The sequence below is a fragment of the Gavialis gangeticus genome, unplaced genomic scaffold (genome assembly GCF_001723915.1).
Source record: "Gavialis gangeticus isolate Ggan-Ray unplaced genomic scaffold, GavGan_comp1, whole genome shotgun sequence".
Lineage (NCBI taxonomy): Eukaryota > Metazoa > Chordata > Crocodylia > Gavialidae > Gavialis > Gavialis gangeticus.
The window spans coordinates 217,400,919-217,413,396 of record NW_017729032.1 but is presented as its reverse complement, the minus strand read 5'-3'; the positions used below and the strand labels follow the sequence as shown (position 1 = coordinate 217,413,396).

General features: G+C 42.1%; 1 protein-coding gene across 7 annotated transcripts in view; it reads left to right on the top strand.

The window, feature by feature from the left end:
* Positions 1–10,019, top strand: part of IFNAR2 (interferon alpha and beta receptor subunit 2) — a 38,819-nt gene extending 28,800 nt beyond the window's left edge. For 6 of the 7 annotated variants that reach the window (XM_019525177.1, XM_019525181.1, XM_019525175.1 and 3 more), the window contains 4 exons: positions 1,966–2,132; positions 3,179–3,347; positions 3,980–4,101; positions 8,614–10,019. In XM_019525177.1, coding sequence (XP_019380722.1) covers positions 1,966–2,132; positions 3,179–3,347; positions 3,980–4,101; positions 8,614–9,303 — 1,148 coding nt within the window. In that variant the 3' untranslated portion in view covers positions 9,304–10,019. Of the gene's footprint in view, positions 1–1,965; positions 2,133–3,178; positions 3,348–3,979; positions 4,102–5,582; positions 5,624–6,807; positions 6,823–8,613 lie in introns of all 7 variants that reach the window. The other variant, XM_019525183.1, reaches the window with a different exon arrangement.
* The last annotated feature ends 2,459 nt before the right edge of the window (positions 10,020–12,478 follow it).

Here is a 12,478-nt window from a genome sequence, read left to right as displayed (position 1 = left end):
CCCTCATGCCCCAGCCAGCCCTGTCAGTGTCTACCTGTGCGTTGCAGTGGATTAAGTAACCTGCAGTAGGATAGTATTTGCATCTGGCAGTACTATCCTATGGCAGAGTTAATTCATTTACTTTGGCCCACCACGTATGTAGACAGTGACGTTTTACTCCGGAGCTAATTAGTCAGCTCCACAGTAAATGTCTTGTGTAGATGCAGCCACAGACTAAGCAGCAGCTTACGTAGGCCTTTCTTTGTTTCAGTTATGTATCTATTTTCTTTAATGTACTAATCACAAATTTCTATAAATGAGGCAGTTTTGGAGGCATGCATTTAGGAGTACAAAGTACAAAAACTCATGTTATAAATTGCATAAAATGCTTTTCTGGTGGTAAAGTTACTTTAAAAATTGAACAGATAAAAACGGTGAGAAATAACAGAATTCCAACTTCCATTCTAAGTGTCATCTTAAGGTTGGGTTTTTTTTGCACTGCTTAAAAATGTTTATTAACAATGATGATCTGGTATGTTAGAGGCTTCCTCTTCACAGAGTCATACTTACAATATCTGTATTAAATTAATTTCTCTCTTGAAATAGAACCGTTTATATTGGAGCCTTAGAAAATGATGTTGAGACTGCAGTAACTGAAGTCAGATATAAAGTTATAAAAATTGTATCAACTCTACTCATACGCTCTGAAATACTTTTATGGCCATACATATAAATGGGGTAAACCTTTCTGTGAGTAAAAGTAATGGATATAGGAGTAGGAAGATGTGCACTGGAGCGACCACTACTAGAGAACTGTCTGCAGTTATGTCAACAGTTCAAGAAGGCTGTTGATAAATTTGAGAAGAGCCACAAGTATAGTTTAAGCACTAGAAAGCACCTCTCACTGAAAGACTTCAGGAACTTGGTGTATTTTGTTTAACAAAAAGAAGAGTGACTTGATTAGTCTAAGTGTGAAACAAAAGCTTGATAAGAAGGCTCTTCAGTCTTCAGATTAAGTGGATTCTCCATCACTGACAAATTTTAAAATTAAGATTGAATGTTTTCCTGTAAGGTGCCATAGTTCAAACAGGAGTTAACACAGGCCACCGGGAATACCTGAATTAAGCAGGAAATCAGGCTGGAGGATTACTAGAATCTCTTTTCTGGCTTTATAATCTAAAAATAGGAGTGAAGGGCTGTTCTTAGACATTAGCCTAATGGATTTAATACTTTCCTAGCCATGAGAGAGGGAGAAGTGAAGCCTCTCTGTCCTTGGCAGATGAATTTGAGCAAAAGACGGAGGGATCTTACAGTAAAAAGCCCTAGGAGTACTGCCAGCTCTAGATGTGGTAAAACTTAAGCTAATGTTTATGATGGTTTTGTTTTTACATAAACAATAGGCAGACCACATGATGCAAATAGCCTTTGGGTCATATCAAAGATGTACAGGCTCCTCATTGAAGCTATGTGATAACACTGCCTTTTAAAATACTAAAATAACCTAATTAATAGAGCCTTCTTCCCTTTCTTTCCTAATCCTTCAATAATAAGAATAATTAGAAATATATAGTGCTTTTTGGACTTATCCAGGCAATTAAACTAAAAACTCATGTACAGTGTGCAACTTTGACTTTCAGGCATTCACAATTTTGCTGTATTGTGGAGCAAGGAAATGACTGCATAGTTTTCAAAAACAAAGGCTCATGGCTCTCCCCAGTTTATGAATATTCTGTGAAATTGGATCTTGGGGTATCAGTTTTCTTTCTCAACAGTCTTAATTAAGGTTGTTATCTGTTTTTATTTCCTCTGCTGGAAAAAAAATCTCAGGAAATGATATGAAATTGAACCCATTGTACATCGATTATATTCTAGGTAAATTGTTAACTGTCACTTGCACAGGAATCTAGTTGATAAAATAAATTATCTAACTGATAGCCAATGTAACTGAGTAACGATGTAGTACTTATATTTTTATTTTTTCAACAGCATACTTGGGTCCACCAGCAGTTAACATTACTCCGTATCCAGACTCCATAAATATAACAACAAAACTTCCAGCCTCACATTTAAAAAGAGAAGGAAAAGTGTTGTCTTTAATTGACATATATGACGAACTTAATTATGTTATAACTATGAGAACATCTGATGCACAGGTAAGCAGTGTGTCATTCTGTTGATGACTAAAGGAACAATTTTAAGTATACTTTGGCCTAAACCATAAGAGAGCCTGTAGAAGATGAGCTCTGATATAGTTGTTGTAGCTGTATAGATGAAACAGAATAGAATTATCAGTTTCAAATATATAAAATCATTTATATTTTCCTCAAGGCTTTAGCTGAGCAACCTTTGGGAACTTAAGGTGTTTTTTTCATTCAGAGTGATACACTGCACCTACTGGTGCAATAGTGTAAGGGAAATGCTGTTCAGTCTTTTGAAGCATCTAACATTGGCTACTGCTAGAGACAAGCTACCTCACTAGATAGCCTGGTATATTGATTTATTCTGGTATGTCTGGTATTGCACATTACTGATAAAAGAATTCAACTCAGCCCTGGAATATTTTAAAAGTGCCTCTTGTTTAGCTTTTTTGAAGATAGTCTTTAAGCATAATATGGAAGGTGTTTAAATGCTGGAATGGATAGGCTAGGATACATAGAACAATGGGTAAAAACAACCATCGGACTAGTAAGACAAAAAAGCCCTGAGCCTTAAATGATTTTTTTGGGCAGAGGTGCAGCTTCAGAGTGCACATGCTCAGAGCAACTATAGTAACTGCTTTTCTTCCACTCTTTAAAAAATAAATAAATAAATAAAATAAAAAAACCACAACCCTCCCCCCACAAAAAACCCCAGTGACATGCTCTTTCCCCATAGAATCACTTATCTTTAAATGAGTTTTTTGTTCATAGCAGAACAAAACCAAAAACACTTTAAATTATGCATGAATAAAGTGCTTTCTGGACCCAGCATCAGCTCAATGAAATTAATCCCTGTTTCTCTCAATGTGAAAGAATGTCAGCTTTATACTCAACAAACTAGGGTTTTCCAACTTTGGTTCTTTGAAAAACTTCCCTCCTTGGTTGTATTTACCAGTGTTCAAGGGGGGAGGGTTCCTGGCATAGCTATTAAATATGTTTTCATCAGGGCATTATGACCCTTTTAGGCAACTAGCTATAACTCAGTTTGCATTATTTTATAGGTGATGACTCTTAAGAATACAACCACTAAAGAACATTTTGCTACTGTTGTTGAAGGCTTGTATCCAAATGCAAATTACTGTGTGTCTGTTGCTGTGACTGCACGTATAAATGTTAAATCCATCCCATCAGCCTTGAAATGTGTAATTACTGGCTCCATCAATCAACAAGGTAGGTGTAATGATGTGTAATTGGGTTGTCTGATTTTCTTAATAGTGTTTTCATTCTCCCACATGGAGAGAGAATATTATTTAAATCAGGGGCATCAAACATGGGGTTCTGTAGGCCAGATGTGGCTTATGGAGAACCTCTGGCTGGCCTGCCAGGTTATGGGCAGGCTACCAGAAGCTGGGGCCATGATCAAGGAGGAGCTTGGCCTGCTTCATTGCTCATGGCCCCTGGGCCCTGCTGGACATGGCCATTGGGGCAGGAGGGCTACCAAGGGCTTGCCCTGCAGCCACTTGGCCCACCAGCCTTGGACCTCTGCCACCACCTCCAGATCCACACTGCTGCTGCTGCTAGACCTGAAGCAGCTGCTGACCCCACAGATCCAGACAGAGAAGAGCCCCATGGGTTGGATCTGGCTCAAGGTGAGTTCCCAGATGGTGGGGAACATAAAAGAAGGATAAGCCATCTTGTAACTTTACCTAATCATACAAATGAGATTTTTTTTTTTTGAAGACAAAGTTTTTAATGCATATTAAATCTTAAATTTAAGTTCTGTACATGTAACGGAAACTTAGGATAAACTGGATAGTTCTCCTGTATTATTAGGCTTTACATGCTCTGTTTTCCCTTTGTAGGTTATCCTGCAGCGTCACTCATAGGTGGGGTGCTTGTTGCATTGGTAGTGTGCGTGATCCTTTGCATCTTGCGCAGAGGAGGCTTTATCAGATTAAAAACTAAAAAATGGCCCAGCGTTTTGGTAAGTACTCTTTTTCATATGTAACGTATCTAGTGTGAATGTCTCATTGTGCTTATGCAGCAAGAAGGACTTCTGACACTGTACCGTACAGAAAAAATAAGTAACACTTCTTTTCAAAAAGTAAATTGCATAATAAATGAAAATCTGATCTTTCTTTCCTTTTTCATGTCCTTGTGACATGCATTGTATTTAGCAAAATTCACATATTCACTGGAATCTGACATGGCCATGCCATGAGCACTTCTTCTGTGACCTTGAGCTTGCAACTTCTGGGCTATCAACTATGCACTTTGGTGCCCACACCACCCTGGCCCCTATCTGTTCCCCCGCCTTATTATAGACTGCCAAATGCCTAAGGCGTAGAGATGAGATGAAAAAGTACATTCCCAAAAAACTCTTTATGCCTTTTTGTTGTTTTTCCTTTTTCTACTTGTAGAAGTTGTGAAACTGACACTCTAATCGGTCTGTTGTTTCTCTATGCACCCTAAAAGGATTGGGGGAATCTGTAGACTCCATGGATCCCCCACTGGACCATGGGGCCAGCCATTGGGAGGAAAAGTACCTGAGGGAAAGTCAAATGTTGCGTGGGTTTGTTTGTTTTTTCCTGAAATATTTTCCATACTATGGAATTTTAATTTTATTTTCTGGTTAAAAAACAAACAAACCACCACACAGGCATATTAGCTTTCCTTGGTGAGCTCTAGCTTCCAGAAGGCTTCTAAAGAATGTTGTGGTGTAACCAGAATGGTGGATTCTAGAGCACTGTGAGAATTGAAAAGGAAAAATAGAGACTGTAACCAGTGCTGTGTTACATACCACCAAAAACCTAGATGTGGGTATATTAGGAGCCTGTTGCACTAAATGTTGATGATTTAATTTGCAATTACTTCTACATCTGCAGATGAGTAATTTTTGTACTTTAAGTGTATGTACTGTAAGCTCATCAAAACAAGTTTTGTCCTACTTCTAAGGCAACACAAAGTCTTCTGTATACTCTGAAGACTGCAGTATAGGGCCCTGTAGAGATACATAAGCTAGCTTTAAACAAGCCAACTTGGATACCAGATGCAACCAAGTCACAGGAGCACAATGTGTGATGTGGGACATATGTAGTTGGGAAGGAGCTAGGACAGACTCCCTGGGTGTGAGGCAGGGAAGTGGGAGTGAGTAGGGAAGAAGTATGGGAATATTTTTATTTTCTTTTAAGGCAGTGAGTGGAATCTGGGAAGCAAGGTTGGGTTCAGCAGGGAGGATGCTCTCCTAGGTAAGAGGTAGGAGAATGGGAATGGATATGGTAGGATAGATTGCTTTGAATTTAGGGTATTTGGTAGGGGAAACTTGTTTTGTGTTGCTGCTTATTTAAATATTTTATTTTGTTTTTCATACATGGACTACTTTGTCTTTTGTCATGAGTCTATTAAGAGAAGGACAGCATTATATCAAATAAGTAGTATGCAATTAACCCTGCCTTTTCCTTTCAGAAGGGGAGATTAGCCAACATAGTTCCCTGCTTCTGTGACTTGTGCTTCTGGTTGTCACGGGGCGGGGACCTAAGAACAGCCGTGATCTCTCCTAGCGCCCCTTACTGTGCCAAGTGGGGTGTCCATGTACCCTCGTTCTCGCCCGCCACGTCTTTGATGACCAAAAGTATTAAGGGAGGCTGCCTTTTCAACCCCTTTGGACACGGTACCCTGATGTATCCCAGTTCGTCTCCCGTCTTAGCGGACTCCGTGAATTAAAGCCTCAAGGGCTACGCGTGGCTCCTACCGCCCCAAGCCTCTCAGATGTCCCGGACGTTGTCTAGTCAATTACTGTTGCCCGCGCCCTCGCGGACACTCCCAGGCCTCTTTAGGCTGAGCCCATACCAGGCTCCTCTCGCGCTCGCCCTCGCTGGGGCTCCTCTCATGCTCGCTCGCGCCGGGGCCTTGCCCCGCGATTCCCGCCTGTACTGGGGCCTGTCTCCGCGATTCCTGCAGTTGAGGCTCAGGTGGCCGTAGCTGTGCCTGGCCCCCAAATTCCCCTCTTGGGGCTTCCCGTCCTGTGCGCCCTGCCTGGGGCTTAACGCAAGCACCCTCTGGGCTTCTCGCCAGTGCCCACTCTGGTGCTCCTCACAATGGGGGCTCAGGTGGCCATAGCCGTGCCTGGCCCCTAAATCCCCTCCTCGGGTCTATGATTTCTATACGGCTCAGGCAGCCTTGGCCTTACCTGGCCCTCCAATGCACAGTGCCCCTTCTCAGGGCTCTGGGGTCAGTGCACCCCTAGGTGCAGTGCCCTCCCTGGCACCGGGATCCCCACACTGCTGTGGAGCCCCTAATGAGGCCTCCTTCAACCCCTACAGCCTCACCCCGTCCTCCAGTGCAACAACAAAGCAAAACCATAAACCAATTGGCCACAACTCAGGAACTAAGCCACCTGGCTAAACATAAACTCTAAGCCCTCTGGCTACTCATCAATCAAATCCCCTATCCGGGCTTTCTCCTCCCAGTATCCTCGAGCCAAAGCTATTCAGGCCATCAAGCTGCCTACTCCAGCAGAGCTCCTTCTCCCATGGATGTTAGTGGGGAACTGCCTACTTGGCCTCAGCCTAGGCTGTTTATATAGGCCAGGCCCTGCCCTCTTCCGGTCAGCTGACCAAACTGCAGTTGCCCCAGCAACCAGCACCTGTATCTTTTCTCTAGGAGCAGGGCACTTCAATGCCCTGCAACACTGGTACCTAACCAAGTTTGTTTAAAGCCAGCTCTAGTGTTAATACACTATAGAGTAGGGCTGCTCAGTAGACATACCCATTCAGGTATCTTGAAACTACCTAATTATACAGTATATTAGTATGCATTGCAATATCTGCCAGTTACTGGAATCTCACTTAATAAAATCAGCTGCATATTAGAATCAAAACTCCAAAACCAGATCCCAAAAGCATTGTAACTATGTATGTTTTCTCCTCCTTGTAAACATCTCACTTCAGAGAAACAGTTGTATATAAGTCTAACCATGGCCTGTGCCTACAAGTCATTCTTCCCCCAAAAGGTATTAGAATCAATGAGTAAAATACACTGAAGGACCAAACTTTTTCAGAGTTTTATTACAGGACTCTACACAGGCTTTTTACTCTGCTCACTTTTACTTTGCAATTGTTTATTAGACTTACTGGTTATTAGAATCAAGTGTAAAGACATTTTCCCATTACAGTGTGCCAGGCAGCTTCAGGTGTTGTGGATGCTTTAAATTCCCTTAGCTTGATGTTTCCCCTTACAAACTTACAGCATTTATGGCTTTAAGCATTGTGTAATGGTCCAACTCCATTACAGTTCAATGAGTCTTTTCATTTACTCTATCGAGAGTTGGATCATGCTCAAAACTAGAGCTTTGAGTATAATTGAGCACTCAAGGGGTGCATCTACATATCCACTTTATCACAGAGCTGACTAATTAGCTCTGCAGTAAAGCATCACCATCTACACATGCACCCATATTAGCGCACAGTGAATTAACTCTGCTGTAGGATAGTACTGTCCAGGACAAGTACTATCCTATGGCGAAGTAGTTACGTGTGCCAAAACACATGTGTCGATGGTGACCAGGGCTGACTGGGGCACAAGGGTGCTGCAGTGTGGGGGCTGCCTGCCACTGAGCCCCACACTGGCACTGTTGTGCCCCAGCCAGCTCTCCAGAGCTGTGCCTGACAGTAAGCATTGTTGGGGAGGAGGATCAGAGGCTGAAGGGAGGCAGGTAACTGCAATGACTCTGACCTTTCCCCACACCCCCCATTCTTGTACTCGAGTCCAAGACAAGGGGCTTTTGCCCCCATGCTGAATGGGGGGAAAAAAAACCTAATCTTGGATTTGAGTAAATACAGTATTTGAGTGACTATAATTATAAATAAACATTGTGAGGTGTTGCAACAAAACTTGCAACAAAATCCATTAGAAACTCTTCAAGGGAGAAAATCCCACAAAAAGTACATTTTCTGAATATCCTGGAAATTCATAATGTCTTCTTTCCTGGGTTTGGCCAGAAACTTGGCCCCAGCTAAGGTCAGAGAGGACTAATACATGTTGCCATGAGATTTTCCAGCTCTGTGTATGTGTGCTTGCAGTTTTAGAGAAGGATGTCAGGCATTAGCAAATGGAAAGGAGAACTAATTCTGTATTATCGAAATTTTGCTGGGAATACTAGAATATTGAAGTCAAGTGGGGCATTAACTTTTCTAGAGGATTGTTGGGGGGGGTTTAGTGTAAATCAAGGGTAGCGAAAAAACAGCTCTTGAGCAGTTTAAATGAGGCTTTAATGAGGAGGAAAAAAGTAGTTGTGGATTGCTGTGGGCAGATCATGGACTCTGGGACATGCACATGTCAGAAACTTTTTCTGAGCTCTCAGCTGTGTCAAGGTTTTGGTTTACAGCTAGAAGGCTTAGAAAGTTTGGCAAGAACATACAAGTGCATAGTGATGAAGGAGTTCATAATGTAGAAAAATGGTTGTTTTGTCATAATTCATTTGAATTTTTTCTCTTAGAAAACCACAAGGAATTTGGGTTACTCAGTGTGTGAACCTGAACCTGAAAATGTAAGTCCTGTGCAAGTAGTTTTTCAAGACGTTAAAAAGAAGGTGTGGGATTACAATTACGGTGATGATGATGATGACGACGACGACGATGACACTGGAAACAACGGTGCCTATACTATGCATGGTATCATTCGCAGAGATTCAGGTGATCATGCAGAGCAAAACATTTCAGTGAAACATTCTATGGACTGTATTTCCACAGAGAGCAGCAGTCAATCAAATGAACTTTTGGCCACTGATGTAGAAAACTCTGGGGAAAAACAAATTAGCATTAAGAAAAATGAAGACACAAGTTCTAAAGAGTCCCATCATCCTTCATTAGAAGAAAACTGTTCTATGGCCTCCGTGTCAAGGAATAGTACTTGCTTTAACATAAATTTAAATACTGTGATGTTGGGAGACTTGGAAGAGCTGTGGGATGATACTTCAGCCCTAATCTCCCACCAGGAGGATGCAGATGATCTGCCAGAATGTGATGATTCTGATGCACTTGAATCAAAACTTTTCACAGATGCAGTAGATGTGCAGAAAATAGACTGTCACAACATCTCACATGAATGGCAAAAATCTAGTTTCTCGGATGAAAGTGATTTGTCAGATTCAGGTACAGACCAGGTGACTGAATACATAGGAAGATGAGTTAATAGAAACGAGCACTATTTTACAAAACACAAATACAAAACAAGCACTATTTTACAAAAGCATGGTCTCGTGTTTCAAAATATATCTAATTTGGAGCTGAGACTATACTTTCCAAGTAAACCAGCCATGTAGATGTATGTTGTCAGACATTCAAGAATCATGTTAATTACAGCCTGCATTATTCACATAAATACAAATAACTATTCTGAAGATAAATAAATATATGTAGCAACTACACAGGCCAGTTAGTCAGTTTTGCAAAATCTCAGAAGACTTATCCATGGATTGCAACACTTAAGTGTTAAACAGTAGATGTTTACCACACATTCCAAACAGAAAGAAGTATTTGTTACCAGGTGGTCCTTAACAAAATCTTCTTTGTTAGAAATACATGAACAGGAAAGTATTCCATGTAGTCAATCTTTGGAAGGTCTGTTCCTTTCTTACTATTCTGCAGTGAGTTTTACCCAGTGTGACAATGGAGTAATGTTGCGTTCCTGTGGATCAGTTGAGTCTCATGATGAAGTTCTACTGATCAAGTGAAAGCCACAGAAAAAGCTGCTGAAAAAAATTGTCAACCTCTATTCTTAGGTAGAAACAGAAGTAGATGTCTTTTTTTTTTGTCTATTTGTATTACCAGTTTTGTATCCTTTTTTTAATGGTTTTAATTATCAACTGCCACAATTGTGAGATCCAATAAAGGTATTTTAAAACCAAACGTTTGGAAATTGTTGTTCTTGTAACCTTAATGGTATTGCATGGGTGCTCCATATGAGCTTGTGAATAGGTTTATGCATGCAGACACAATGAATGCCCCCGGTTCTCTATCCATTCTGGCTCCTTTATATCATCGAAAAGCAATCAGAACTCAGCTGTAGACAAGTCCTCACAGAGGTTCATTTTTAGTAGTGCAGGACCAAGCTGATCATAGCATAGAGACTTTGGAGGAGCCATGGCTAGTATGTACTGTTTGTCAGCAGGTTCCAGGTGAGATGCAATCCCTTGGCAATGAGTGTAAAACCATGTAAATTAAAGCAGCTTCCAATATGCTGTAAACTACATGGGGACTGTATGAATCTGCCCTTGGAATGAGTGCGTTATCCAAGAGCTTGGATTGTGAAAAGTGGATTCTTTGCAGATATGTACATCAGTTGAACTGATAACTAAATTCCACTTTGACAGAACCAACTGTTGAACTGCGTTGTCTTCAAGTTACGTATCTACATACATCTGAAAGCAGCAGGATTGACTAGTGGTCCTGAGGACCAGCAGGGCTTTGAGGATGTGACTGAAGGCAGAATTTGACCCTCTTGAACATTCTATTACTGAAGATAATACATTAAGCCAGAAAGCATGCAGTAGTCCTACCCCGATAAAGGAGTGGCTCTCCTAGTGAAAGGAATAGTGCACATGTTTACTTGGGGTAGGGCAGGGTGGCACCTTAGAGAAAAACTGGTTCAGAGAAGTATAAGCTTTCCTAGGCAACAGCCTACTTAATCGATGTTATGACTGGACCAACAGAAAGAAAGGGTTTTTAAAGAAGAGAAAGGGACAGGAGGAGGGACACAGCTTACCTTCTGCTGAGACCGGTAAAAAGTCAGTTGATTAGATTGAGAACAACGCAATTAACACTTTAAAATTCCCTTCGTTAAAATTCCTTTCCTTAAGAAGGAACTGCAGGTGGACTTTATGGTTTGTCTAGATTTATTAATTCCATTTTACACTGGTGAGATGCTCCTGGTTACGGTGATGGGAGCCAGCTGATACTGTAAGTAGACATCTTGTTTGAGCCTGTCCTGATTATTTGACCCAAATCAAAAGAGAGGTGGCTTAGTCATCTGACATCACCCTTCCAAGTCTCATACCTGTTCCTGTGCCAGAGAGAAGCATATGGCCTGGTTGGCTTGTCCTAGAAAAAGGTCCAGTAACCTTATAGATGCGTGCAGCCACATCCTGGGGAAAATCTTTAGCACATTTTATCCTGCATACTTCAGAAGTACTTGAAGCAGGGCCCTGGACTTGCAGGTTTGTAGGATCTAGGGCTGCTAACCCTTCAGGATTGTCCTGGAGTCTCCAGGAATTAGATAAAAATCTCCAAGAGACTGCTGAGAGTCACCAAGGAGATAAATGATAGGGCATTCATTAAAATAAATATTAAAAGTTGAATCCAATTTATACAGTAGTCCAGTGGGTTTTTTAAATGTAATAGTAATGTGTGTTTGCTTTCCAGATATAACACACTGTAATCCGTAACTGATATACATAAGTATGCAGGCATGTTCACGTTGTGTGTCATGGGCACACTGGTGTTTCGGAAACCACCTGGAATAGATTCAAACAGAATTGGCAACCCAACTAGGATCCCAGGTCAAAAGGATCCTCAGCTGGCAGAGAAACAGTGCCACTGCTTTGATCGGAGAGGAAAAAGGGCTTCTGCCATGGCACAACTGGTGCCAAGTTTATACCCTAAGGAATTATGCACAGAAAAAATTCAAAATGATGTGCAGAAAAGCTCAAAACTATGCTAAATTAATTATTTTTCTTTTTTTCCCTTTTTTTACAAATTAAATTAAATATAACACTTTGAACCTTCTTTAGAAATATATGCAGATACTTTGCATGGTTGGGGATGGCTGTGGGGTATGGGGGGTGATTTGTGAATGTGTGGGCAGATATGGGTGTGGGGGGGTTGTGAGCAGGTGTGAAGGGGTGTGGGTGTGTTGTGAAGGGGTGTAGGGTTTGTGGATGGGTGTGGGGGAGTTGTGAAGGGGTTTGGGGGTGTAGGGGGGTCTTGTAGGTGGGTGTGGGCACCTCACACATACACACACTGCCCTCCCCGTGGTGCACAGCCCCCACTGCCAGGCACCACCAGGCTGAATGGGCTCTGTGCCTCCACCTGGGGCTTCCAGCACTCCAACAGGAAGCCCCAGGTGGAGGCAAGCAGGGCAAGCCCCACCTGTCCCAGTGTTGCACGAGGGGATTGCCTTCAGACCTCAGGTTGGGGAGGACCGGGTTAGAGAGCTTCTGGAGGGGCTGGACGCGTTCAAGTCAGCGGGTCCGGATGCTCTCCACCCCAGGGTGTTGAGGGAGCTAGCTGGGGTTATTGCAGGGCCCCTGGCATGGCTCTATGAGCGATCGTGGTGCTTGGGCCAGGTGCCAGATGATTGGAAGG